We start from the raw sequence: 27,729 nt of genomic DNA, 5'->3' as shown, positions 1-27,729 counted from the left end.
GCTGAGGGGACCACCTTTCCATTGGCACCTCCCACGTCCAAGAACTACATATTTAATTGGTGAATAAAAGGGACCCCAAACTTAAAATTTTAAGGCCCGATTTCTGGAGTTTCGGGCTCGTTTTCTGATTACCGCTGTGCTCATTTAGACCGTCCAACAACTCCATGTCTAGCATGATTTTCTTATCGTAGGAGAATCAGCTCCATGCTCTTTATGTTATCGATTGCACATCACATTATTGAATACATAAATTATGGACGATATTACATTTTCGAGTTAATAACTTATATGTAATTTTGAGACATGTAATTAATTGTCTTATTCATTTTTCAACAACCAAGGCTACAGGTTGGGCAGAAGCCCCCTTTGACTAGTGGTCCCCCCTTCGCTAGCAGCGTGGGCCCATTAGTTACGCCACTATTTACTACGAACGAGAACGGAATTTTGAATTAATTATAACTAATCGAGCAATTTCTTAAGTGATTTTGCAGAGGGCAGGGCCCACCTAGAAATTTCCGGGTATCCGGGTGACCCAGTCCGCCTCTGCAGTTTACTGTAATTTACTATATCATGGCAAATTAGCCAAACATCTACACTCTGCAATATGGTACTGAAGAAAGTGTTTCATTACTTTATGTTAGTTCATAAGTACTGCAAATATATACAGGGTGTTTCAAAACAATACCGACATTTGGAAGGTGATTCCTGACACCAAGATAAGGCAAAAAGTATAGATCAACCTGGGTGTAAAATTCCGTCATTTCGGAGTTATAGGCTGACGAAAACATGAAAAAATGAACTTTAAAGGTCCATAGCTCCAGAGGTATGGGACCTACCGTAGTCGGGTCAAGACTTGCTTAGGAACTAGTATGTGCCCTATCCACATATCCATGTTTCAGATTTATGCGGTACTTCCGCAACAATTTTTAGAGAGATAGTTGATGAGTACTTCAAATGATATGTTCGTAGCCAAACTCCCTCTATACCGTAGAATTCCGAAACATGGATATTTGGATCGGGCGCTTAGTAGTTCCCAAATAAAGCCTTGACCTGACTGCGGTTGGTTCCATAGTATTGGAGCGGAAAACCGTTAATTTTTCTTCATGTTTTCGGCAGCCTGTAACTCCGAGAGGAAACATTTGTGCATCCAGGTTGGTCTATACTTTTCATCTTATCTTGGTGTCAGGAATCGCCTCCCAAACGATGTCGGTGTTGTTTTCAAACACCCTGTATAAAGAATGGAGGGAAAATGCAATTCTCTCTGTACAGATCTGGGTGAATTGTGATGCACGTAGGCTCACTTTCTTGGACTTAGTCTCTGAAAGGATTTCTAATTTTTGTGTACAAAGGTACACTCGTGTCCAAAATGATTGTCGCATATCTATAACTGTCTTGTTGTAAGAATATAATTTGATAATGATTTTGCAGAGTATTTTTAATACTGATATTATGTGTATAATCGGGAAATATATATTTGTGGTAAATTTCATAGGAAAAGAATTATAAATACGAAAATTAGAATGAGTAAAACAAAATGTTGCTAATGGACAAGAAAGTTTTTTTCGTTTTACTATTCTTATTTACTGTCCTTTTAACATGAAATTTGCCACATACATGCCTTTGCCGATTATACATATACTAACATTATAAGAAATACCGGGCGAATTTGTTATCAAATTATATTCCTAGAACAACATATTTATAGACATGCGACAATTTTGGACATGAGTGTACATAGGCTTACAACACACACAGTGCTGCTTTTAAAAAAAATCACTTATATTGCTTCAATTACTGTTATCTTTGAGGCATGTAGTCCCTAGTGTTCAGAACTAGCATCTATGTCAGCAAAAAATTCTTTGAGCCCTGCCTCTATAAGGTAGGAAGACAGAAAGTGCTAAATTTGGAATTATTTAAAAATAAAATCATAAGAGTTTCCTTACAGAATCGATTTATTTTGAGTCTATGTAAAACTTCTTTTTTTCTTTCTTCATTATTTTGATGCATTTAAACAACTTTGAGCCAGATAATTTAATAAATAACATGAAATTAAAAATGTGAATTACATAACAAAAAAAAAAAAAAAAAAAAAATGTGCCAGCATTTGAAAGTAATAGCAACTATTTACTTGACATTATTATTTTTCTTTTGTTCAGTTATTGTTTTTTTTAACTTCTTTACAAGTAATGCTACGCACAAAAAAATATCAAATGTAAATAATAATAATAATAATAATAAATAGCTTTACTCTATCACCAAAATCAATTAACTAGAGTTTCTACTTAAGAATAGATACACAATTACAATAGATACCACTCATGTGTGTATGAATATATTTGATATCGATATATGTATGTATATATATAATTTATTTTATATATATATAGTAATAGATATAAAATGACGATATCTTTTTTTATCTGGTCTAAAACATGACAAAAAAAATGTATATCACACACCGACAATTCGTCTCTATTTTTTTTTCAATATTCGATTTTCCTAAAAGAGAGAGAAAAAAAAATATCTTACAACACTTCATTATTTTTAAAGTTTCTGATAATAATTTAGAAGTTCAGCGACAACTAAATAATGGATAATAAAAATTATACTAACATTTAGGAACTATGGAATTTAAAGGCTTGTTGTTGTTGTTTTATTTTTCTCCTAAGAATTTATTTCATTGATCCTGTTTTGGTATATAACAAGGTATTCACAAGTAACATCATCAGACTTTGGTAGAGGATTCCTTTTCTAAAATCAAAGGGAAAAAAAAGTCTAATACATCTACGGCTAAAGACACTTCATTTTGAGCTAGCAGATTTGCTGACAGTTTTAAGGAAGCTATTCGTAACACATGGCTCTACTGATGACAGTTAACTATAGATAATTGTATCTATTAAGAGCCTAACATACTAAAAATAGTGCAAAATTTAGCATTTTCTTTCGCTTGTTTTTCATAAGTGAAAGGAGGTAATGAAATGCAACTTACCACAATAATAGATAATGTTATTCTACGACAGAAAATATGAACCTGAAGAATTTTCAGTGTTGCCATCCATAGAAATTATAGTATTACCAGAATAACATTTTCCCAAAAATCTAAGTTAAGGCAGCGACTAAAGGAGCGAACTCAATTGCATTTGATTACGTATCATATTGTCTTGGAATCCTGTGAACTAATTTTTAAGTAATAGTTGGATTTACTTTGCAATTAACAAAATAGTTTACACATGCAGTTATTAAAATTAAATAATAATGTTATTTAAAAAGTAGTTCACAGGATACCACAACAATATCATACGTAACCAAATACAGTTGAGTTCGTTCCTCTAGTTGCTGCCTTAACTTAGATTTTGGGGGAAATGTTATTCTGGCAATACTGTTATTTCTATGGAGGGCTACACTGAATATTCTTTATGTTCATATTTTCTGTCGTAGAATAACATTATCTATGATTGTAATAAGTTGCATTTCATAACCTCCTTTCACTTATGGAAACAAGCAAAAGAAAAATTGTAAATTTTGTATTATTTTTAGTATGTCAGGCTCTTAAAGGAAGTAAAAAAAAAAAAAAAAAATCATACACGTCAAATTATTTGGCAAATAGCTGCACAAGTGACTTTGATTTCCAAATATACAAATTTGAAACTTGGTTGCGTTACGTCGCCATATGCATTTTTTAAATACAATTTATATAATAATTGAATCAGATTTGAAGAGATTGAGAGAGAATCCATCAAATGTCAGTTTGGTCGTCGTTATTTTCTAAACATGTTCTCAAAAAGTTTCTTTTATATATTATTATCAAATACAAGTTACAACACATTGAACCGTGAAGCAAATTCCAAGATGGTTAACCACTGTTCATATATTTATTACGGTAGCATTTAATTACTATCTTCCTATATCTATACACCTTCTCTTTCGACCAATGTTCACCATAACTTTTCCCTTTCACTTTGTACAAGGAATCATCTCCAAAAAAGCTAGAAATGTTATTTACCAACACCTTGTGTACATATATTTATATATTTTTTTTGTAAAAATGTTTTATTTCCTGAATGAATTAAAATGTATCACTAGTCTATGTATTCACGTAGTAGCATATGAACTAGAAATACAATATCACCCCTGATTACATAGCAATATTGCTAGTAATTCGTAACCACATACTGAAACATTACATATTTTATTTTACATATACCGAAAAACTACACAAAAAAGTTTGACAGTTTTCTTTAAATATATATATAGATATAGGTTTATTTATTATAGACAATATTTCATATTTTCATGTATTCTCCATTTTTTTAAATCTTTCTTTCAGTATTTTATCAGTCTATGATTACAGTAGAGCAACAGTTCGATTCATATATATATATTTTTTCTTCTATTGTAGGACAAAACTATATTTATAATTCAAACAGGAGCATAAAAAAATAGTTTTTTTTTTAAAGTTGTAATAATGTAATGTGAACTAAGTGGAATATTTAATAATATACTTTGGTATATTTAAAAACAACAGCAATCATCCCAATATCAATAACCCTCTCCTTATTATTAGATATAGTACAGCCTCTCTGCAGCACTATCATTGCATTATCCTTATCACAACAGATCTAGTTTTATTACTTTTAAAAATACGAAAAAAGTAAAGAAACTTAAAAACAGTTCTACATGCTTTTAAAATTACACATAAAAATGCATCGCCTAGCACGTACTTCTCTATTACAGATTTTTTTTTTTTTTTTTTTAAAAAAAAAAGGAAAAGGATAATTTGGTTTAGTAAATAATGATTCTGCTTTTAAAATTTACCATATAATAGTGAGCTTGATAAGAAATTAACAAGGTACAGCGGAAGAAGCAACCGATTACGTGCTTCTTATCAACGAGTTACGTGCACACGCGCACACACACCACACACACACATATATATATACTCATATATTTGTGTGTACACATGTATATATATATATATATTCAAAACTTATTACGAACATAGCACACAACAGCAAAAGTACACTTACTACGATACCCATCGTATTACTAAACATGCAAAAGGTAGAACAACCTATATTTTAAAATAAAATAAAAGATCAGACTTGACGCATATAATGTGATAATTAATAGGTTTTTTATTAACAGACAGCATTGCAAATAAAAGGAAGACGTAATTTCTTATCAGAATTACCAATAGTGCAGTCATTTTATTTGAACATTCTGAAAATCAATAATCATTTAATTATTTTTGTTTCTACTTATTGCACTGTTGAAGTTATTTTCTGGCAGCATTTGTTACTATGGGGGAAGGGGGAGGGGATTCATCTATTTAGCTAATTGAGAAAATAATGATTGTTCAAAGGCTGTAAATGCTTTGTTCCAGACTATATACGTATATACAATATTTCATGCTACTACCACTACTACTACTACTAATAATAATAATAAAATTAATTATAATGCTGTTATAACTGCCCTAATTCATCTCATTATTCACAGCAAGGTTATGTGCAGAACTTAATGTACATATAATAATTAAAGAAACAAGAAAAATACAGTCACTGGTAAATTGACAGCTTTGGAATGTTTACTTTGGCCCTTTCTTTTTATGTTCTGAAATATACACGTCTTCAAGTAAAGCAAATTGAATCACCAGAACATTATTTAAAAGATTGTATAATAATAAATTTCACTACTGCATGAAGTAAATCATATTTTTCTTTTTCTTTCAGTTATTGAATAGGTTATGAAAAAGTTATAAAATACATTTGTGACTTCAGTTATGTGAAATGGGATACTACAGTTGAACTAGCTGCATTTCTTTTTCTTCTTTGACAAACTGTTTTATGTAATTTGTGCAACTCATTAACTCTCGAATATTTGAACAATAAAGAGAATGTAACATGAAACATACAGGAGGGAGAAAAATATTAAAGGTAATGAAGGAGTTACGCTTTTTTTTTTTTTTTTTTTAACCCTGCTTGGGAAAATTGTATTTTCGTATTTCATTAGATCTTTTTTTTTCTATAAATTTTAAATCATATGCGGCAAAAAGATTACTACCAAACACTATTCAAGGCCGTTATCTTTCTTTGTAGTTATTAATTTTATAACATGTCTAACAATTCTTTCCATCATGGTTCTCATTTCTACATTTATTATTACCATTATTAGGTACGAAAAGAATGATTTTGTATATAAGATGCGTCAAATATCTTGGCAAAATTAGTTAACTTTATCTTAAAAAAAAAAAAAAAAAAAAAAAAAAAAAATTGGAAGTACTAAACTTGTATTTTCTCTTTTTTGTGGTTTGTGACTAGAAAATGATTTTGAATTCAAAAGACGTTCTTAAAACACTACTTACTGTCTGACTTTCAGAAACAGAAATATATCAAGTAAATCACACTATCATATTTGTGAAGGTCACTAGGATTTTTCTTTTTAAATAAGATAGCTACCTCATTAACTTGATCGTTTATCTGTGGAACATATAGACAAAACCATAAGCTATTAAGCTGACCACTTGTGCACGTTTGTACATTTGCTGTGGAATTACGGAGGCTAAGTTTTACAGTACAGTAAAACTTGTTAAATTGGTCTCGCACTCAATCTACGCCATAGCAATAAGACTAAGCAAAGCATTTAATCCTGTATACACGACCGTTTACAGAAATTTAAACCTTTTCCGTGGGATATAGATGTGTGACGTATACATATTTCACCGTATTTCAGTCCTTCAAGTACAGAACAATGTCCAGAAAGAATGAAAGGGCATAAAGAAACTGCCATGCAAAGAAAGGCACAATTTTTAAAAGTTATTTACAAACCTATTCTTAAAATAGTTCAGTGAACGAAAGTATGTTTGAAAATCAATGAATTATTCATATTACAATCGAGCAGTAACCAGCATCATTACATACCTCTCCTCTAAACAGAATCAGGAATAAAATAATTATTTAGCTCAACGTTAGTACAATGCAATTGATATCTATGAGATCTATTCAGAAGGAACACAACTATAGTTACAAATTTTTTGTTGCAACCTTTCCCAGCAATAAATTTCCCTCAATATATAACAAAATTATATACACAGGAATTTTAACTTGGGAATTACTTTTGCAGTACACATCTTTGGATTTTAAAGGAAGAAACAATTGAAAATAACGCTATTAAAAATATATATCAGTGCACATGATTTTTAGACCCAATAATACAAGTATAAAGTTCTATCTTCGCAACAAATAAATAAAAGACAATTTGATTCGTGTCATTTTTATCTTGACTTCTTGCGGTTTCTTTAAAACTAAGATAATTCACATAATTCAAATGAAACACTGAAGAAACCAATTACTTAATATACTTTAGCTTAATATACACAGACAATTACATAGTTAACAGTACAGTTATTTTGATTTACTTTCACAGAAAAAGAGCAGAAAAACAAATATACGTAAAAATGAAGGTTATACACAGACATTAAATTTTATTTCTGGAGAGCCTGTTTGCTAACTTTTATATCAACTGAAACAGAGCAAAAGTTTCGAACAAAAACTTGTAAGTAAAATACTATTTTAGTTGTTTATGAACTATACTCCTAAATGTGATTATGAAACAGCAGAAGGCATTTTTAACGAAAATAAGAATATTACAATATGAAACAAGAACTTTTTATTATACAAACGTCTCGACGAAGAGATTACCTTATGACCGAGGGACATGGATGCCTCTCAGTTTGCAATAAGGACCTCCAATAATGGCAGAACACCTATGATCATGATACAGTCTAGCAGTACGTTTGGCAGCTCCCCTGTCATCTCATGACTAGAGCACTGGTTTTCGGTGCACTGGGAATACAACGTATCATATCAAAATTTCACTAGTCTCTAAGTTCCTTTCCACTACAACACTAGACTCTGTAAAATGTGATAACCGTCTAGTGGGTAGCGCGCGCGCCTTTAGTGCACCCATCTTGAAAATTTTAGGTAATTTCAAAAAAACAGTGACTGAAAAGTTAGTGGGAAATGGACAGAAATGCAGGATTGAAATAATGTCTTTAACAGTAAATAAAAATTCTATTGTTTATACTTGTTTCTCTATACTCTTTTCTTATGAAATTAAATGAAATGTTTCAGTTTTACGCCCACATTATGCCGGCTAGGCTAAAGGGGACGGTAGTAATGAAAAATGAATGCAATGGTGGAATGAATGTGGGAGGAAACAGAAGAACCTCGGGAGAAAATCCACGCACACAGTTTTTGTCCACCACGAAGTCCACTTGACGCGAGCTGGGATCGAACCAGGGACCCCACGCATCAGAGGTGAGCCACCCTGGCCCCACCTTTTTCTAATGACACACTTATTAGGTTGTGTTTTCTGTTGGCGTTTGCACTCACGTACTTTTATTTCCTTTTAGTTCATCTAATAATGCATTTACACGGTATTGTGTGTCTGCCTATAGCCTCAAGGTATCTCATACACATGATTACAGACTTAAACCTTCTGGGTGCACAAACCTGAGAAGCTGATCGAATCACATTTTAACAGTGGGTTTCGTCCATTATAATACCGGTATTATACAATTAATCAATCACTGTCTGTTTCATATCATGATCTCAATATTTTCATTAAAAAGAAAGTACCTTCTACTACTTTTCCTTATGTTCTTCCTTCTCATTTCTGTGAAATACAAAATTTATTACAATGTATACGCAAGTTCAGCATTAATTACAATACTTTTTGAAAAACTCAATTACTACTTGAGTTCTAAAGCTAGTCGAGAAGTTAATTTGTTCATTTAAATGTATTACAAATATTTTTTAAAAAATAAAAATAGAAATCGTACATTATGGGCTGCACATGATGAATAATTAAAATTTCTTAAATACTCTACAAAACTGCCTCAATAACATATTTTTACATTACCGTTAGTGTCAAAACACACCGGGATTGATCTGTTATGTTCATATTTCATATTAACTACTTATATATCACAGAAAATTAAAACTGCTGCACTTCCTTAGCCTTTCGAAGAACGATGCTGCAGGAAACCAGAAAACATCACGAATATGTATATTAATAATAATATAATATATATAATATTTGTGTGTAGGTATTTCTCTATCTACCTTCTTTTGTTATTTTTCTAACACTTCATGATACAGTAATTCTCTTCTCTTGAAAAGAAATTGTGTCCACGGAAAGAGTTAATGAATAAAACAGTTAACATCTTCATACAGAAAGGCATGATCACCCTATAATTATTGTAAACTAGCACCCCTCACACTGATACACAGACATTTAAAGAATTCGCATATACACTTTCACTCACATCAAAAACTACTACATCGTGTGTGTGTTTTTTTTTTTAAATATTTTGTTTGATATAACAGGCAATCACACGTAAACAATTAAAGCAGTCTACTGCAAAAATACTTGTGATAAGAGATAAGCAGTAGCAAAAGCCTTACTCCATGCCTTATACATATATTTTTCATATATATATAATTACTACTAACAGAGCCATCCAATAGTACGAAGATTTCCTTCAGTATTTTGAACACATGTTGTGTGTGTGAATATATATGTATTTATATATATATATATAAATGAATACTGGGAGGGACGGTCGAAAGAAAACACTTGCACTACTCTGTAGTTTTAAGAGGAAATTTTTTTTTTTTTTTTGACCACTCCCCCGCAGATTAGGTGCAGGGACTTTGTGTGAATTCCTTAGCACTTGGACATCTGATAATGTGAACTTCATGTGTGTACGGTATATCCAGATGGTTCATGTTAGAGACGTATTTGAGCATGAATTAACAGTTTTTCGTTTTCACAGTAACAAAAAAACTAAATATCACTAAAGCTTTCTTCCTTTTTCATTAGTTCGTCACCAGTGATGTGTCCGTATAATATATATATATCTATACTTTAAAACTTTTAAAACTTCATTTTCACCTTTCAAGTCACGAATTAACACTATTTTTTAATTCATGAAGAACCAATAACAAAAAAAGTTTTTTGTGGCCCAAACAGTGTTGTGTTGTCCATTAAACTCACTGAAAATATGATTCTAAAAGGGCACAATACGGATGTGGATATGAAAGACGGCAGTATTGATAATAGTTCGTGTTAGCTGGTCCATAATCCCAGAGGAGGGCAACCTGGTTATTTTCCCGGACAAGCTTCTAGAAACAGTTAACACTTTTTTATATTTGAAATTTAGTTATTTGAAATTATTCCACGGTCTAACAGTCGTCAGAATGAAATTCAGACACCATAACCAATAGATAATGAACGCTAAAAGCACAATTCAAAATGCACCTCTGGAAAATGCTTCTATAACCAGCGGTACCTTGCCATCAAATCCAGCGATGTCCAGCATACCTGGGTCCTCTGTGTTGGCCAAACTGAACTTCTGGCACCCAAAGGCACAAACCACTAGCCTGAAAAATATTTTTTTTTTTTTAATTACTGCCTTTTCTTCACTTAAGAATATTGGGAATATTTGATATTTGAACAGGAATTGAAGCAATAGAAAATGAAAAATGACTGGAGTTGGGTTTAGCATTCATTCCAGCTTCAAGGTCATTTATGATACACGGACCTACAGCTTAACGTGCGATCAAAACCACATGAGCTCCGACCACGAACAGAAACTGGATTTTTAGCGCCAAATACGCACGTGCTAACCATGTAGGCCATACCCATAGGGGAGCTCAATATCAGCAGGGTTCCCACTGATTTGGCGAGCACGAATTTCCAGACTTTTCCAAGTTTTCTAGGTCACGATTTACGAATTTTCAGGTCTATATTTAATATTTAAAAAAAAGCAATTATATTTTTCCCGAGAAGAGAGTTCGTCATCTATTATGTATGTACATGTATATTGCATATGTGCAGCAACAGTAGCTTTCCAAAATAAACTAACTTATTTTATAAAATGTTCCCTACAAAATAGCAGGGTAAGACAAAAAGAGAAATGTGCTCTGAGAAGTAAAATTCCGTACTTAATATTCTCAGACTTTTTCAGGTTTTTTCAGCTTTTCATGTAATTCCCTACATTCTCTAGGACTTTCTAAGAGTACGCTGAATTCCTTGACTTTTCCAGGTTTTTTTCAGGTCGATGGAAACCCTGACCCGAAAAGAAGTGAGTACGGACATTGGATTCCGTGGGTTACTGATAAAGAGTTACATTTGCGATAATCAACAGCATTGCGCGGTAGAAAGCGAGTACTAGCCGCAGAGTTCTGAGTTCAGAGCAGCAACTGCTAACATGCCAAACGGGTAGCCATCAGTTTTCACTACCGTGCTGTGCGTCAAATTGGAAGTGAACGTTGGGAAAATGTAAGGAAAACGCACGTGGGTTCAATTCACGCAATTAATAAGGTCAGAAAGAGGGAATAACATGAGGCTGGGGGAGACCGGATGATTGTTCCAAGGAAAGGTGGACGTCACATGTACGTCACACCGCTTCAACGAGCTGCTACTGAATATCAGATGGCAACTACATTACAGATTAAGATAGTCACAACAGGAATGTCAAGTACGACCATTAGCAAAGATCTGCTGAACACGATATAGTTTAAATAAATAAGTGATTCATAATTGTATATTAGGTTCTAAGGTTACATTTTCAATTGAAATGAAATATTTCAGCTTAACGTCCCAAGATTATGCCCGTTAGGCTAAGGGAGAGAGATAACTAAGGCAAGTGACTTATAATGGAAGAATTGGTGGAATGAAAATGTGGAAGGAAACTGGGGAAAATGAAAATTTTGAGTTTTACGTCCCACTGTTTTGCCGGTTAGGCTAAAGGAGACGGCGATGATGAGTTATGAATGAAATGGTGGAATGAAGAAAGTGGGAGGAAACAGGAGAACGCCGAGGAAACCCACGCACACGGCGTTTGTCCACCACAAAGTTCACTTGGTGGGAGCAGGGTTTGAACGCCGGACTCCATGCACCAGAGGTGAACGCTCTACCACTGAGCCACCGCGGCCCCGGGAGGAAACTGGAATACCCTGGGAAAAAAACACGTTGTTCACCACAAACTTGACCGGGGATCGAACCAGAGACTCATGCACCAGAGGTAAATGTTCTACCACTGAGCCACCGTGCCCCCAACATTTTCACTTGATAGAAATTAATGTCGAGATCAATATTGTCAACAGACATCAAACCAATCTACAAATACACTTCCGACTCCAGTGACAGATTACTTTAGTAAAATGAAAAATTAATACGTTGAAAACGTTTGACAATATACAACAATGCTTTAATTCACTCACAGTACTTGGATATTTAACTTTCGGGGCAAATGGTTACGACATTTGGTTACGATTGGATTTGAGTTTAGCGTCCGTGTTAGTAGCAAGGCTATATGCGACGTGGACCAACAGCTTAATGTGGGATCCTAACAACATGAGTTCTTACAAGAATCAAACCCTGGTCTCCCGCGCGAAAGACGCATACAGCAACGAGGGAGCTCTACGTTTGGCTACGACTTTGATCCATGATGGGGAGCTTTCCTCCAGTACAAGCCAGAGTAGTGGTTCGGATTCCACTTTAGCAGGTGGTCACGTCTCATATAGCCTCGGAGCTGAAAAAAAAAAGTTAAAAGTCCAATCAATCAATCAACTGATAATGCATATCTCAAAGACACTGTTTGATGCATATTTTGAGTTCGTTATTATTTTATGCATGATGATTAACGCATAGACATATTTTACTTATATAGTACACTTAATAAAACCTGCTACTAGATTGGTTTTATCTAGTTCAACTGAGTAAAAGCGAAAATGACAGCAAAGATTACACTGTAGAACATAAATGCATCACATTGTGCGAATGTTAAAAAATGCACTAAATGCTTTAATTAATAATAAACAATGATCGCTACATAAAACATATTTATTCCTTTCTGCAACCACACATTCAATTTGTGGCCTTTCTTACACTGCCTATCAGTTTAATGTGGCTACTGTCAGAAGGGACGTACACAGGTATTTATTTCGGAAGATCCAAAACTTTTTGAGAGTCCAAATTCAATACGAGAATAAAATTATATTAAAATTTGTAAAATTATCCCTGAAACGAGACTAAATTTACAGTAAATTCGGAATTTCTGGGGGTCCAAACCTCGAAACTTCCCCTCCTGCGTACGTCCCTGACTATCACTAATCTTCAGTAGATCAAGTTATCAATTACTTTGGAATTTTCAAGAGAATAATAAACATCCCCTCACATATGATTAAAATAATACGAATTTTAGCTTTTAACTCCTTCAGTGTAGGTGGCGAGTTAACTCGTATCTTCAAAACGCACCTGCTGTGCGGATGGCGTATATATACGCTTTCATTTTGCTTTGGCTATTTTGTATTGTGTATGGCGAATATACTTGCCCATAGTATGAGTACTGTTATCTCGACAGTATTTAGCGAGTTTGCGCTCAGCTGGTTTCAATTGTTGCTTAATTAAAAGAAGAAGAGGAAAAAGAAAGAAATTAAAATAGACTTTGTGCTTCGTCAAATACAGTTTTCATTCTTTGTTTTGTTTGAGAGCAGACGGCACAGTAATGGCTTCAAAACGATATTTCAACGATGCTGACATCGAAGAAGAGATATTAATTAGTGATTCTGATGTAAGTGATTTTGAAACAGATTTAGAATCAATATCCAAAGTTCTAAAAAAAACTACACTTTTTACAGCGGTTCGCATCTGAAAATTACGCAATGAAGGGGTTAAGGCAATTGAGTAAGATCGCTGCAGTTTGTGTTAAGTGGGCCACGACAATAACCTTGATTTTACACATTCAAATACTTTTGCAGATAAACAATTTCCCGATATCTAAAAATATGTGTAACTTAAGCGTGAAACAGTGTATCATTTTCTCTTTTAAATATCTCTATACAGCGATATGCTGCACAAGATATTGAGATTTTCGTCTTCAAACAAACGTCATTCATAGTACACTATGCCATGTATGTGCGCTTTTGTCATACACCAGTGCGGTTAAAAGGGCAAAGTATTTGCAACGCCAATTGCGCCTCTACTGGTTATTTTATAACTCTATGCAAAATACCATCTTCATGTCTCTACCTCAAAAAAATTTCAAGATAAGACTATCTCATTACAACAATTGTAACTCTCATCCTTTTATCTTCCCACTTTCTCTTACATAGAAAATACCTAAAAACGCTGAAACGCCTCATTATTTATTATTATTATTTAAATGAAGAGCCCAAAATCCTAAATTATATGTCTCGTATCTTACGGGATTTCGAGATATGGCCATCTTACTTTAACAACTGGAATCCTCAACCACTTTTTCTCTCAGTCTTCTTCTCCCTTGCAGGCGAAATACAAAAAAACGCTGAAACGCGTCTTTAATTATTTTAAATATGAAAAATCGATGAATACAAAATTTCATGTCTCTAACCTTAAAGGTTTTCGAGACATAGCCATCTTGTTGTTATAATTGTAACCTCAAGTCTTTTTTCTTCTCGCCTCTTTTCCTTGTTAAAAAAAAAATTTAAAAAAAGCGAAACCCATTTAATTTTAATTGAGTTAATTATTTTAAATGAGAAGTATATACACCACATTTTCTACTCCTCAAAAATTTGGAGATATGGACATTTTACTATAGTAATTGCCACCTCCATTTCTTCCCTTTCCAAAGATTCTTCCTTAGTGGTACCTTACGTTAAAAATTCTACGCACTGTCAGAATTTCAAGTTTCTAGCTTAAGAGGTTTGTCCTGAGCGCTGATCACTCACTCACTCATGTCGAATTTCTTCTTTTATATATAGAAATGTTTTAAAATAAAAGTAGTAGTCATTTCTGAAAGGATGACTAAATATACAGGGTAATTTTCTTTAAACTCACGGATTTCATTTGGATCTAGAATTTCTAACAGATGTCCGATTTTCATGTGGTTTGTGACAAATGATCAAGGAAGGATGGGAGATTTGTGGGACCATGTTTACTGGTTTAAATTCATCCGGAGTAATATCGGCCACGCTTCAAGAAAAACCGCAAATATTCGCCAATGTACCTTACAATTGGAATCAAGTGCGGTGTGGTGTGAAGACTTGAGTTTTTTTCGTACATGGAAACCTCACCAAGGTCAATAAGAATAAGAAATAGGAAACTGCGCCGTTGTATTGGGGATTGCGCTGCACAATTCTGTGCTACTGTGTGAGTATAATCAGGACACAGTGAGAATAGTGTACTCTTTGGAGCAACATGAGTTTATCGTTAAACGGAATCTGTTGTTGCTTCGCGAAGGGCATTTAGAAACAAATTTGCCTCACGTTCTGCCCCAGATAGCAACATAATATACCTATGGTCGCTAGTGAATAAATTGGAAGAAACAGGATTGCTTCTGAGTGAGACAGGGAAACACCGGACCCTGTAGGCAGCTCTTGTGGAAAATGTCATTTATTGACTCCTTAGGTCGCCCAAGAAATCTCTCCGTCGTTTGTCGCAAGAAATCGGCTGTAGCTATTCAACATGGGATTTTTGGGTGTTATCGCTAACACTTAATTTGTATTCTGCAATTTCGCTTCAAAAATCCAAAACCTCATTCCAATTGCAAGGTGCACTGGCGAATATTTGCTGTTTTTCTTGAGGCGTGGCCGATATTACTCCGGATGAATTTAAACCAGTAAACATAGTCCCATAAATCTCACATCCTTACTTGATCATTTGCCATAAACCTCATGGAAATCGGACTTCAGTTAGAAATTCTAGATCCAAATGAAACCCGTGAGTTTTAAAAGAATCACTCTGTACTATCAGACTAGCTACACAATAACAATATGTCATAACATCACTGAATACTAACTTCTGATGTTCTATAAACCATGAAATTTACTTACTTCGCATTTGGTAGCTGTAAAGAGTCACGGTACTGCTGCAACGCTTTTGAAGGATGTAGCTCCCCTGGTTTCACCTGATTATCCGTCATAATGATGAACACATCCACAACTTTTCCTTTTTCCAAAGCCCACTGCATGGGTTTCGCCAAGTCCACTTGTCCCATTGGAGTCTGAAAAATATTTTGTTTCAATAATATTACACAGTACTATCTTTAACTTTTCCTCTGCTTTACGGTAGCATTATGCATGTGTGTCACCTGAATACTTTTGCAGAGACAGAATCAGAGATCAAAAACAGTCTATACTGTTTATAACATGTATTCTAATCATTTATCAAATTATAATTATCAAGTTTCGAAGACAACGATAAAAATAGTGTACGCGCCCACGCATATTTTTCTTCAGGAATTCAAATGCATATTGAAAACTGAAAACAGAATATATATAATAAAAAAAATCAACAGTCCAACGCTCTCCTTTTTATTTTCAAATACAGTATAAGCTTACTTTTTTTTTTTTTACTATAAATACTTACTACCTGTATTTGGGATATGAGAAAACACTAGTATCGAACTATCATTACATTAGCAATATCTAGTAATAATTGTACACTCGGTATTCTCAATACACTCATAAACAAACATGTAAACATATATCGTAATTTGCTCTCTCTCTCTCTGATTATCTATAACCAACAAACCTAACTTATTTTATTCTTTTGCCCTGAATTTTGATTTTTCTTCAGTTCGGCGCTCCTCAAGCATTTTACTTCTAAAAATACTTTTCTTTTATTAGCCTTTCTTTTCTTTTTGAATCCATCTTGATTCTTCGACGCGTTTCTCATTTCGTTTGTGGACACTTAAAAAAAAAAAAAAAAAAAAAACCGTAACTCTTTCGAGAATGAAGTACAATACGGATAGGAAAATTTTTGTCCACGAGCTTTCACGATCGAGAATGGTCTGAAACAAGGGGATGCGTTGTCGCCATTATTATTCAACTTCGTCCGGAAAATCAAAGATAGCAACCAGGGCCTAGAGTTGAATGGTGTTCACCAGGTTAACGCATAATGTTGATAATATAAATTTAATAGGAAATGATAGGAGAACAATAGAAAGAAATGCAGAGGCCTTATTAAACGCTTGCAGGGACATGGGTTTAGAAGTAAATGCAGAGAAAACTAAATACATGGAAGTTCGTCGGAATCGTAAAACGGCAAATTATGGATGCGTTAAAATATCAAATAATACTTTTGATAAAGTGCATACTTTCAAATATCTTGGATCAATATTAAAAGACGAAAATCATATTCAAGAAGAAATAAAATGTCGACTAAAAGTAGGGAACTCGTGTTATTATTCAGTTCAAAATCTCTTGTCGCGAATTCTGTCGAGGAATTTGAAGCTTAAAATATATAAAACGATAATCATGTTTATTGTTCTGTATGGTTGAGAAACAGGGTCGCTTACTCTGAGGGAAAAACATAGACTGACAGTATTTGAGAACAAGATCCTGAGACGTATATTGGGACCCAAGAGGAACGGGAATAGCGGAAACTTCGTAACGAGGAACTACGTAATTTATACGGTTTACCAAACATTGTTAGGGTTATCAAATCTAGGAGGCTCAGGTGGGCAGGTCATGTAGCCAGGATGAAAAAAGTAGGAACGCTTTCAAAGTCTTAACTGGAAGACCAATTGGAATACGACCATTAGGAAGACCTACTCGCAGATGGGAGGACAATATTAAGATGGATCTTGTAGAAATATGAATACAAAGTAGAAACTGCATCCAGTTGGCTAAGGATAGGAGTCGGTGGAGAGCTTTTGTGAACGCGGCATTGAACCTTCGGGTCCCATAGGCCATATAGTTAGTTAGTTAACTTTTTTGTGAAATATAATAGATTTTGTGAAATTTTTCTGACATTTTAATTTCCCTGATTCTTAAGTATGAACCCAGCTGAAATTATAGCAACGCAAGCGAAAATATTTTATCTAACTTGAAGAAAACGATGTTCTCGTCAGTTACAGAAATGCATACAAAAAGTTATCTCCATTTTGAAGCCACCTGAAAACAGAAGAAAAAAATGGCGGATACCCACTTCTGCTGGAGTCCTTATACACCATACGGAAGTTTTGGTTACATTTTATCTTATTGTGTGTTTAATTTGTAATAATACAAACCTGAATCGTGACTGTTTGAGCCGGTAACGTTAGCAGACACAAATAAACATATTTTTACTTGTTGAAAAAAGAAACAAAAAGCAATTTTCATAATTGGCAACGATTCGAGATTTTTGAAGTGTATAAACAAAAATTAGTGGAAATGTACATATAACCTTAGTACGTGCATATAACTTAAAATAAAATAAAAAAAAGAACTTTTGATTATTCGACTTCCAATGCTATGCGAAGTGTCAGAAATGTTATGGAACGGCTTTGTCTGTCTGTCGACAGGTATCAGAGCAAAAACGATAACAAATATCGAGATGCAATTTTTTGCAATCGATTCAGCTTCCCAAAGAGTAGGTTCCTTAACCATCTAATAAAACCCGAAGTGGTTTAAATTAACAATTTCCGGTTTCAATCTTTATCACCATAGACCAAAAACAATAAAGCAGAGTAATTGCTTTCTGATATGAATTCAGCGTCCGACGAACAGATTCTATTTTTGATCTTATTTATCTATCCCAACAAGCACTTACAGATACTACTTCAAGTTTGAGTATCGAATTCCCATAGTTTGGAAGTCTACCTTAATTTCGCACTGTGAAATGAAACTCTCTTGTTATAGTCTAAATATACAATCAAACGTTACCTCTCTGAACTTGTCAGCTGCAGTTTGCATATTTGTATCCTGAGGTAGGTCCACTTGCTGCATTCCATTTGCCCCAAATGCCATGATACAGACATCTCTTTCTGTTTTCAGCAAACACAGCGAAAGCAGAATAGCCGCCTGTGCTGGTGATACAGTGGGGCATTGCCAGCATTTCCCATGTACCATGGGGTTCCGTACATCAACTGCTACCAAATATCTCATGCCAGTCGGCGTCAGAAGCTGCAAGTTAAAAAGTATTCTTTTTTAAATTTTACTTACTTTTATAATGTTGACGGTCTGAAGACTTCTAATACATACTAATACATTTTGACTATACAGGGTGGTAAGAAACTATTTGAACAAACTTCAGGAGCTGATTCCCGACTTCGAAACCAGAAAAGAAAAAAAAAGTCCTTGGTCAGTGAGGGATAGTTTCGGCGATATAAGGTGCCGAAACCGTGGAAAAATTACCTTGGAAACCGTGGAAAAACAACGCAAGGTAGAGAGTGCGGTTTAGAACATGACACCCGAAGTCATAACTGCTCGATTGAAAAATGTATGCTTCAAACCTCCGCAAGATGTGTGCGAGGGATTCCCCAAGGAAACGTAGGGATTACTTGCCAGATTATAGGGAATACATAGTAACCTCACATAATATAATCAAATAGCCATATGAACTGTTTCTGAAATTTAAATAACCATGTATGAATGTTACTCTCAAACTATGGTAACGAAGGCGTCACATTACAAATATGAAAATTGACAAAAGATTTAAGTACATTAATCTATTTATTTAACTACGTTCTAGAAGTCTTTTGACAGTCTACTACTTATTTGGCTGTAATTTATGGTTTACTAAAAACACGCAAGTGTATCCCGTAAAAGTATAAAACCCAAACAGAAAGTTCTTTACTGCACATTTGATGCAATGTTAGAAACGTCAATTGAAAAGACTACAAACATTAAAAATCTTTCATATACGTTCTGTGTTCTTTACTGTTCTTTTGGAACAGTTTAGTGCTTATTTATTTAGAAACGCCAATGTTATATAATAAAATATGCAACGTTTAACGAGAGGGATTGATCGAACTGTTAATGAATTTCCAATCCTTCCCCTTACAATGTGCAAAGTAATAACTCATAATCAGTTTAATTGAAATCGCTGGGATTGTCACTCTCGCTAAACGTTGACAAACTTTTTATAGTCTGTCGAAGAAATAAACACAAAACACTATTAAAATCGGAACTAATAGATTATGCTGTCCCATTGGTCTCCTCCCACCAGCATCACTATATTATTTTAATATGTGGGCAAGCACTACCATCTTTACATCGTAGAAATATCTATAATCTTGTTCCAGTCTTCTCTTTATATCTTGCAAATCACTGAACTTACATGTGGTTATAAGCAAAGATCCAGTATAGAGTGGTATGCGTACTATTGTAGCTTTTGATAGACATTGTGGCAATTGCATCCACTCATCGCCGAAGTTTAATTTTATACTTATTCCAGCATCTATAGTTATATTATATCGTAATGCGTATAGATCTGTAACTTGAGGATACCCTTTCATTCTTCCGGGTTTTATTGTAGAGTAATAACCAGGACCGTATTTATAAAAATCACTGTACGTGACACGTGTGACAATGTACGGCTTTGGGTTAGTCCTAGCAGCCTTCATGGCACGGATGTAGTCCGCAGGTACATACATTTCTTGGTTAGCGATCTTCCTTTCAATCACACTACATCATCTCCTTCCTGTATATGCCCGACTTCTACACATTTCTGTGTAATTGGAACCTTTGTTTGGATTGTCAGATGAAGTGAAGTGTTGGCCATGGTAATATTTCGGTTCTGACTTGTACATTCGTCACTCCATATTATCATCTCTGTTAGATTGTGCGTTTGAATTTCTTCTTTGAGAACTGTTTCCATTAGTGACGAGAGATTCGTGCTTTCTATATCCCCATTACCCTCATGCCATACAAAGCAGATGATTTGAGGTTCGGGCACAGTAATCTTTTTTGAACATCAACATTATACACTAGAACATGTGAATTATTCATGGCTAGTTCTTATTTTTATTTTTCTCCTCACGAGTTGCTGCTTCTTTTCCCTAAAGATGCTGTTCATGTTCGTCCCGTGAAATTACTCTCACTTTTAAATACTGGCACTTGTCGCATTCATCTTTCTTCGGAGCATACAAACTGATATTCTTCTTGTGTACAGTACTCAGGAATGTTTTCCACCCTGCATGAAATAGAGCATTTCGCTTAGTACAGAACGCTTTGCACTTTTCATAAAGAGTACGGTAAGAACGTTAACTTGGTTCTAGGTACGCTTTTCTGAAAGTTACTCTTCAGTAGTAGAATTTCATTTTTGGAAGTGAATATAAGAACTCCATCACACTTTGAACTTGGAGAGACTTTTCCTGGTAAGTGCTTTTTGTAGATAGTTCCGCCGATTCTTCAGAACCCTATCTCTAATCATCCTTCCACCAATTCCTAGGGATGATAGGAACATGGTTTGCACACACACCGTTCCTGACCGTTTATGTGCAAATAATATTGAAATAAAGATTCTGCGGGAAGATTCTGGATTTGAATTCTTCCTCCTATGTTAAGGAGCTGTATGTTGAATCCAAGATGTAACCAGAGCCCTCTTTGCATCCCATGCCATCTTCCACTGTTTGAGGACTGCCACATTCCTTACAGTGTAACAGCTATCACAGTCACTTCATTATTATTTTCCAACTAGATTATTATGTATTTTATTTTTTATGATATCATCAGGACAATCAAATATTTGTAGATCTTCTGTTGTTATACCTACCTAATGTTAAAATGGGAGTAGCTGACAATATCTCAACTTGCGTCGAAGTAACTCACTGTCAATACTAAAAAAGCAAAATCTACATACAACGCTTTGCTGGGTTGAAAATTCGCTACAAAAACAAACAACTTATTTCAATTCTTTATAACTCTGAGGGATATTATTAGCCGGATATATACGATATTTTGCCAGCTGATAAAACAAATACTGCCAGATCCAATGCTGGTGTTAACTAAAAATACCCAAATTTTAACATACCACGTATTGCAAGATACAGAACGATATACTATTTACCTTGAAACCCCATGTTACTTTTAAACTATTATATATATATATATATATATATATATATATTGCTGTAGCCCTAAAATTTTCAGAGGATGTACACTGATCTGTAATCATCTATGATTATCATATTATCATAAAAGACAAAGAAGGTAATTTTAATGAACAATGTAAAACATATATATGAATTCAATTAAAATATAAAGGATACAGAACTATTTTATAGTCTAAAAGCATTTCATGCTATTTTCTTGACACTTGTTACTTAAATCACCCCCTCCCAAGACTCCCATCAACCATTCACGGCACCATTCCATCCATTTCTGTTGTGTGTGCATGCGCTTCACTCCTCTGTCTCATAGTTCCGGGTCCATGGATCTTAAAACCATAAATCCATTTATCATGAACAGACTATATCAAGGTTGGCACTTGGCATTAAAAAAAAAAAGTTCGCATCCGACGCTTATCTTTCTACTATGCTCAAGCGCAGGCTTTAAATGCCGGGTGATCGACCCGGCACAACCCTCAACCTGGAGGACCTGGACTGCAGTTCCGAAGAACTGGGCGATGAAGGCGTCACATCCCGACGCCCGGTTATCATTGGAGTCATGACCCAATTAAATAAATAAATAAATAAATATAAACGAAACAAAAGTAGAAAGTACTATAGCTTTGAAGCAGAAGGTACTCTAATGACTAGGCTAAGCAGAGGGAATACGGCGTGTACCGCCGTGTACCCTCGACTACAGCCCTGTTTATAAATAAATATCCAAAACGCAAAACGATCATGGGTTGATCCAGGCCAGCTATTAAATCTCAAGTAAAACGCAATATACACAAGAAGAAGCATTTACTTCGCATGTACTGGGATCAGAAGAGCGTTTTGCACTTCGAGCTGTTGAAACTTGCTCAATTATTGCAAACTGCTACAGACAACAACTACTGGATTTGAACCGAGCTTTGAAGCAAAATCGTACAGAATAAACAAACAGATGGCAGAGTCGTGCTCCTTCATGATAATGCTCGGCAACATACTGCCAAGCATGTCCGGGAAACGTTAGAAGCACTGGACTGGGATGTTTTACCCCACCTGTGTATTCTCCAGACATAACCGCCTTTCGACTACCAGTTGTTTCGTTCGATGTAACATGGACTTTCGGAACAGCGCTTCCATTCTTATGAAGAAATGAAAAACTAGCTTAAATAGATTGCCTCGAAAGATGAGGAATTCTTCCAACGAAGAATTCGTGATTTACCTGAAAGATGGACGCAGATTCTACCTAACAAAGGACAGTATTTTGATTTTTTTTTCGTTTAATAAAATAATCATCGTGTTTCACTTGTCGAAAAATCCCACAAGTCATATGCATATACCTGTACACATTACACTGGATCCATAAAAATAGTTCTACAACAACATAAATATCTACTGTCTTTAAAACATACTTGGATATTCATTAAACTCGCTAACCTTGAATGTCGAGAGGCAAAGCTGGTTCAGAGCTTCAATAATCTTGGGATTTGGTTTTGGTGTGGCCTTATTTTGTTTCTTTATGGGTCCTTTGACCTTGTTAGCAGCATCTGCAGGGTTTCTTGAAAAGAACTGAACACTGAAATAAAAAGATCAAAAATGTACATCTCGCTATACCTGATGATTTAATTAATTAATGTGCATATGTTTTGTAAAGCATTAAAATAAGATACTAATATTTGTAACGAAGGGAATCTCCTTCAGTAACAAGATAATCCTTATTACAACACACCATGCTCATTCAAAGGCTGATAATCACGCCACACCACATATTTACGAAGATGCTATAAAAGAAATTTGTTTTATATTAAGTGTGTGGATTTTGGTAAGTCTACGCATGTCTTTCTGTGTTCTAAATCTCTTTAATTCAGTGGGGCTTATGCAGAGTCGTTCTGTGATTAGTGCCATACTAAAGAGTTCGATTAACATGTTTCCTGCAGTAGTCAGGCCTTTAGTATGACGCTAATCATACGTCAAAACGACTTTGCATAAGGCCTAGTATCTCTATTTTAATTATTTGTTTATCATTATGCAAACGTCATAAAACATTATTATTGTAAGCATCAAATTCGAACCCTTCAAGTTCAATTCCCTCGATATATATACAAGATGGTCCATGTTTCTTGAAACAACTTTGTACACAAAAAAGAAATGGTAACATTGTTATAATTTGTACCTGGCTTTATACACAGAACAACACTTCTAACATTCCTTCAATGTAATAGCCTCCCATCTCTATCACCTTCTGCCACACTTGTGGAAGGTGTCGTGCACTATCAGCGCGTTAATCTTTACTTATATCCGGAGGGAGAGCCGAGGAGGCTCAGTGACAGAGCGTTCACCTCTAGTGCGTGGGGGCTCTGGTTCGATCGCATTCTTTTTTTCTTCATTCCACTATTTCATTCATTTATCATCATCATCGTCTCACTCAGCCTCGGTGCATAATCATTGGACGTTAAGCTAAATACTTCATTTTATCCTCACGAACCGTCCCATATGGCACTGATGTTGGCTCCTCTTGTATCGTAGTGCTTCACGCAAAGTGCCTCCTTCGTTTCGGCGAAAAGATCATCACGAAGACCCTGAAAACATTATTGTGCCTTCAATCTTGATCCACGCATGTCATTCGTCTTTCCGAAACATTCTGTTATGGTGCTTCTACTTTTCTCCTCTACTTAATTGCACTGCTGCTTTTGACTGAATAACACAGGTCGTTACCACACTTCATTGCTTTACATTCCCTTAACAGCTAAGGAACTCTTGCAGTGCTGAGACACAGGTCTCTAACGTAAAAAGTGTTGTCACTATTTTTTATCCGACCTACGTAGCTTTTAAGCTAAGAGACAAAATTCGATGAAAGTTTCTAACATGCAAACATCGACAGGAGGATATCGTTGGACATACTCTGCAACACAATCATATTAACAGTTTTGGCGGCCAACCAACATTTCAGATTACTATATATTTTAAACCGACATGTTAAACCAGCCATGTGCAACAGCCGGCCCTCGGGGCGTTTCCGGCTCATTGACCCCTTTAATCCGGCCCACCTGAATCGTTACTAAAAATGATTTCTTAAGTAATCTCTTAAACTGAGCTGTAAGTTTTTTCTTGGGTAACATATATCCATCTTGAAAATATCCTTCGAGTTGGAACATCCAGTGTAGAGTGTACCACCGAACATTCTACTAAAGCGGTAAATAGATTTAAATAGATTTTCCTGCTTTTCTTAAGTTAAAAAAAAAAAAAAATAGTTCCGTTATAACAGTTTTTATGATCCTGTGATATTAGTGTACGATAAACGATTTTATAAACTGCATACGGCTATTCAATTCTTGTGAAAATGTTGTACATTGTCTCGTACGGCCCTCGACGCCAGTTAAGTCCTCTGTGGTTGGCACACTCCCTGTTTCAACTTGCACATGCATGTGTTAATTTGCTCTATTTAATTTATTACTCAGTGCTACAAACTAAGAACGCTACAGTATCACGAAAATTCGTAGAATTACAAACTTCGGAGGCTTCTACAACAGTAATAACACAAGCGAGACAGACGTGACAATACATATCGGAAGTAGCTTAGTGTCGAATACGGTGATCATAATACCACAATAAATGTAAAAATCATGTTACTTACAACAATTTGATATCTGACCTAGTTCCGGAGATATGATAAACAATCGTGAAGTTTGTAAAACTGCTTAAAATTATGTAACTGCAAGAACTTTCTGTAATTATAACCACCAAAACTACTGCTGTAATGTTCTTGAAGCAGACGGAAGCAACACTTTTTAAAAACAATTTTCCGCAACTACGTCATTTTAAGTAGTATTGCAATCTCTATGCTTTTCGTATCTTTGGAACGGGTTAAGATATTAAACTGGTGTAAACGCAATTATGATCTCCATATGCTGCTAAATCATCTATGTGAAATAAAGCTCGTCACGATCATGACGCAAAAACATTTTAATCTGTTTACAAATGCACGAGTCCAGTTTTAATCCATGTAAAGATATATCAAGTAGCTCAATCGTTTCTACGGAATTCGGACTGACGTTTAAGAATCGTCTCGGAATATAAGTTGCTCACACGTTGGTCAAGATACGAACATATCAGTTTGAACATACACATAAATGCTCTTACCTGCCACAGGCCTCGTAGTTCCGCATAGTGATGAATACTTGTGCTGGATGAAGGCGAGATTCTGCCACAGCTGTCTGGTTATTTAATGCATCTATCACTTGTGTCACTCCCTGCTGCCCAGATTTCAAAAATCCAATGTTAGAGAGGCGCTGAATGTTCTGAAGAAGAACTCCAAGGGGAAGGATTGGAATCAGAGCACTCCAAACCTGTTCAGTGAATAGAAAGTGACTGTGAATAATGCCGATGATGTTATATTTATATGTAAATCACATTTTATCATTTTTACCCCACGACAATACCCGATTAAATTTTGAAAAAAACACAAAAGCCCAGTTTTCTTCTCAAACTTTGCTATAAATATTGATAAAATTTATGCAATAGTCATAAATCACCAGTGTTGAAGTACAATGTAAAGATCGTGTGTTGTGAAAAAGAACTTAAGAAATTGTGCGTCCTTAAGGATGGGTGTCCGACTGTTACATTCGAAATATTAGAGCAAAGATTGACGAGGAATATTAGTAGGTCAGTAATTTGAAGTACTAAAATGTGTTCCATCCGCTCAAAAAGGGTGTCCTCTATTTTATAACCCGTGGTGAAATATCGATTCTAAGCAGAGGAGCATACTTTGGAACAAAGAGAACAGTAAAAGAACCAGTTGAGAATGCTCCAAGAGCACTGCCAGAACGAACTTTAAAAGAATTATTTTTCTTATTAACTTCTACAGGCTTTATACCAATTGTTCTAAGTATTTTATTATTATACTCACTGAACAATTTTTGTAATATATCTATCCATTTATAATTTCCTTGAATACTAAATTTATTCCACATGTTTTGTTTAAGAGTTCTGTTAAAACCTTCTACCATATTGACAACCTCTTCAGTTCGTGTCTGAAATTCGGGGATGATGGTGTGAACCGAAGAAGTTACCTTCCACTCACCATCTGAAATGAGTGGGTATGTAGTTTACTAATATGCGAGAGGTAAACCCTTGATTCATAATCTTATGGGGATTTTAGTATTGGAATAACAACTCAGAACTTCGATAGTAAGTGACATGTGTATTTTCATAATAAAATGTACGTAAGTGTGAATGTCGTGTTTAAAAACGGGTAATTAGAAGTTTTGCCAGATCGCACATCGCATACCAAACATTGAGCTGTTGATCAATGAATTGAAAGCAACACATACCTCTTGGCTTCTGGTCTGCTTGTCCTCTGGTGCTGATCCTCGGATGCCTCTCTCACGACAAGCTGCAGGCTGAGAGGTAACTCCGCTGATGGTATCTCCACGATGTGGGACGATGGTTCGAATCACGAACCAGATGTAGACTAAGCGGTATACATTGAAGTTCTGCTATAGGCGAGCGTAACGACTATACGTCGAAACGTATTTAACTTTTAATGTTCGTCTGTTAAACGTTGAATTCGTGTGACTTCAGACTAGTCACACTAAACATGCTGTTTTTATAGAATCTCGACTATCGCGCTCTTACAAAGATCTATCCTCGACTGATCTCCGTGAACTGATGTCCATCGAACTGCCCTGAGACCTCTGGTCCTTCTGGTTCTGTCCAACTTCCACTCGGCCGGAATCCGCCGTTTCTGCACGACGTCAGAGGCGTGTGCTCTTTCTTGTCCAGGAAACGAGGTTGTTTCCTCATTGTGATCAACAACTGGCAATCCTTGGAATGCTTCGTCTCACGATTCCTTTCAATTCTGACATACCCGAGAAGGTGTCTGA

General features: G+C 35.1%; 1 protein-coding gene across 3 annotated transcripts in view; it reads right to left on the bottom strand.

Moving 5' to 3' along the window:
* Window positions 1-3,180: 3,180 nt before the first annotated feature.
* Window positions 3,181-27,729, bottom strand: part of LOC145690059 (RNA-binding protein Ro60) — a 55,118-nt gene continuing 30,569 nt past the window's right edge. For all 3 annotated transcript variants that reach the window (XM_081764569.1, XM_081764571.1, XM_081764570.1), the window contains exons 5-9: window positions 25,988-26,193; window positions 23,285-23,423; window positions 18,696-18,935; window positions 15,882-16,051; window positions 3,181-10,445 (exon numbers count right to left, since the gene is read on the bottom strand). In XM_081764569.1, the coding sequence (XP_081620695.1) occupies window positions 10,313-10,445; window positions 15,882-16,051; window positions 18,696-18,935; window positions 23,285-23,423; window positions 25,988-26,193 (888 nt within the window). In that variant the 3' untranslated portion in view covers window positions 3,181-10,312. The remainder of the gene's footprint in view (window positions 10,446-15,881; window positions 16,052-18,695; window positions 18,936-23,284; window positions 23,424-25,987; window positions 26,194-27,729) is intronic.

The sequence above is a fragment of the Thermobia domestica genome, chromosome 7 (genome assembly GCF_964235325.1).
Source record: "Thermobia domestica chromosome 7, izTheDome1.hap1.1, whole genome shotgun sequence".
NCBI classification, from domain to species: domain Eukaryota; kingdom Metazoa; phylum Arthropoda; class Insecta; order Zygentoma; family Lepismatidae; genus Thermobia; species Thermobia domestica.
The sequence above is the reverse complement of the archived record's forward strand: the minus strand, read 5'-3'. Positions and strand labels throughout refer to the sequence as shown.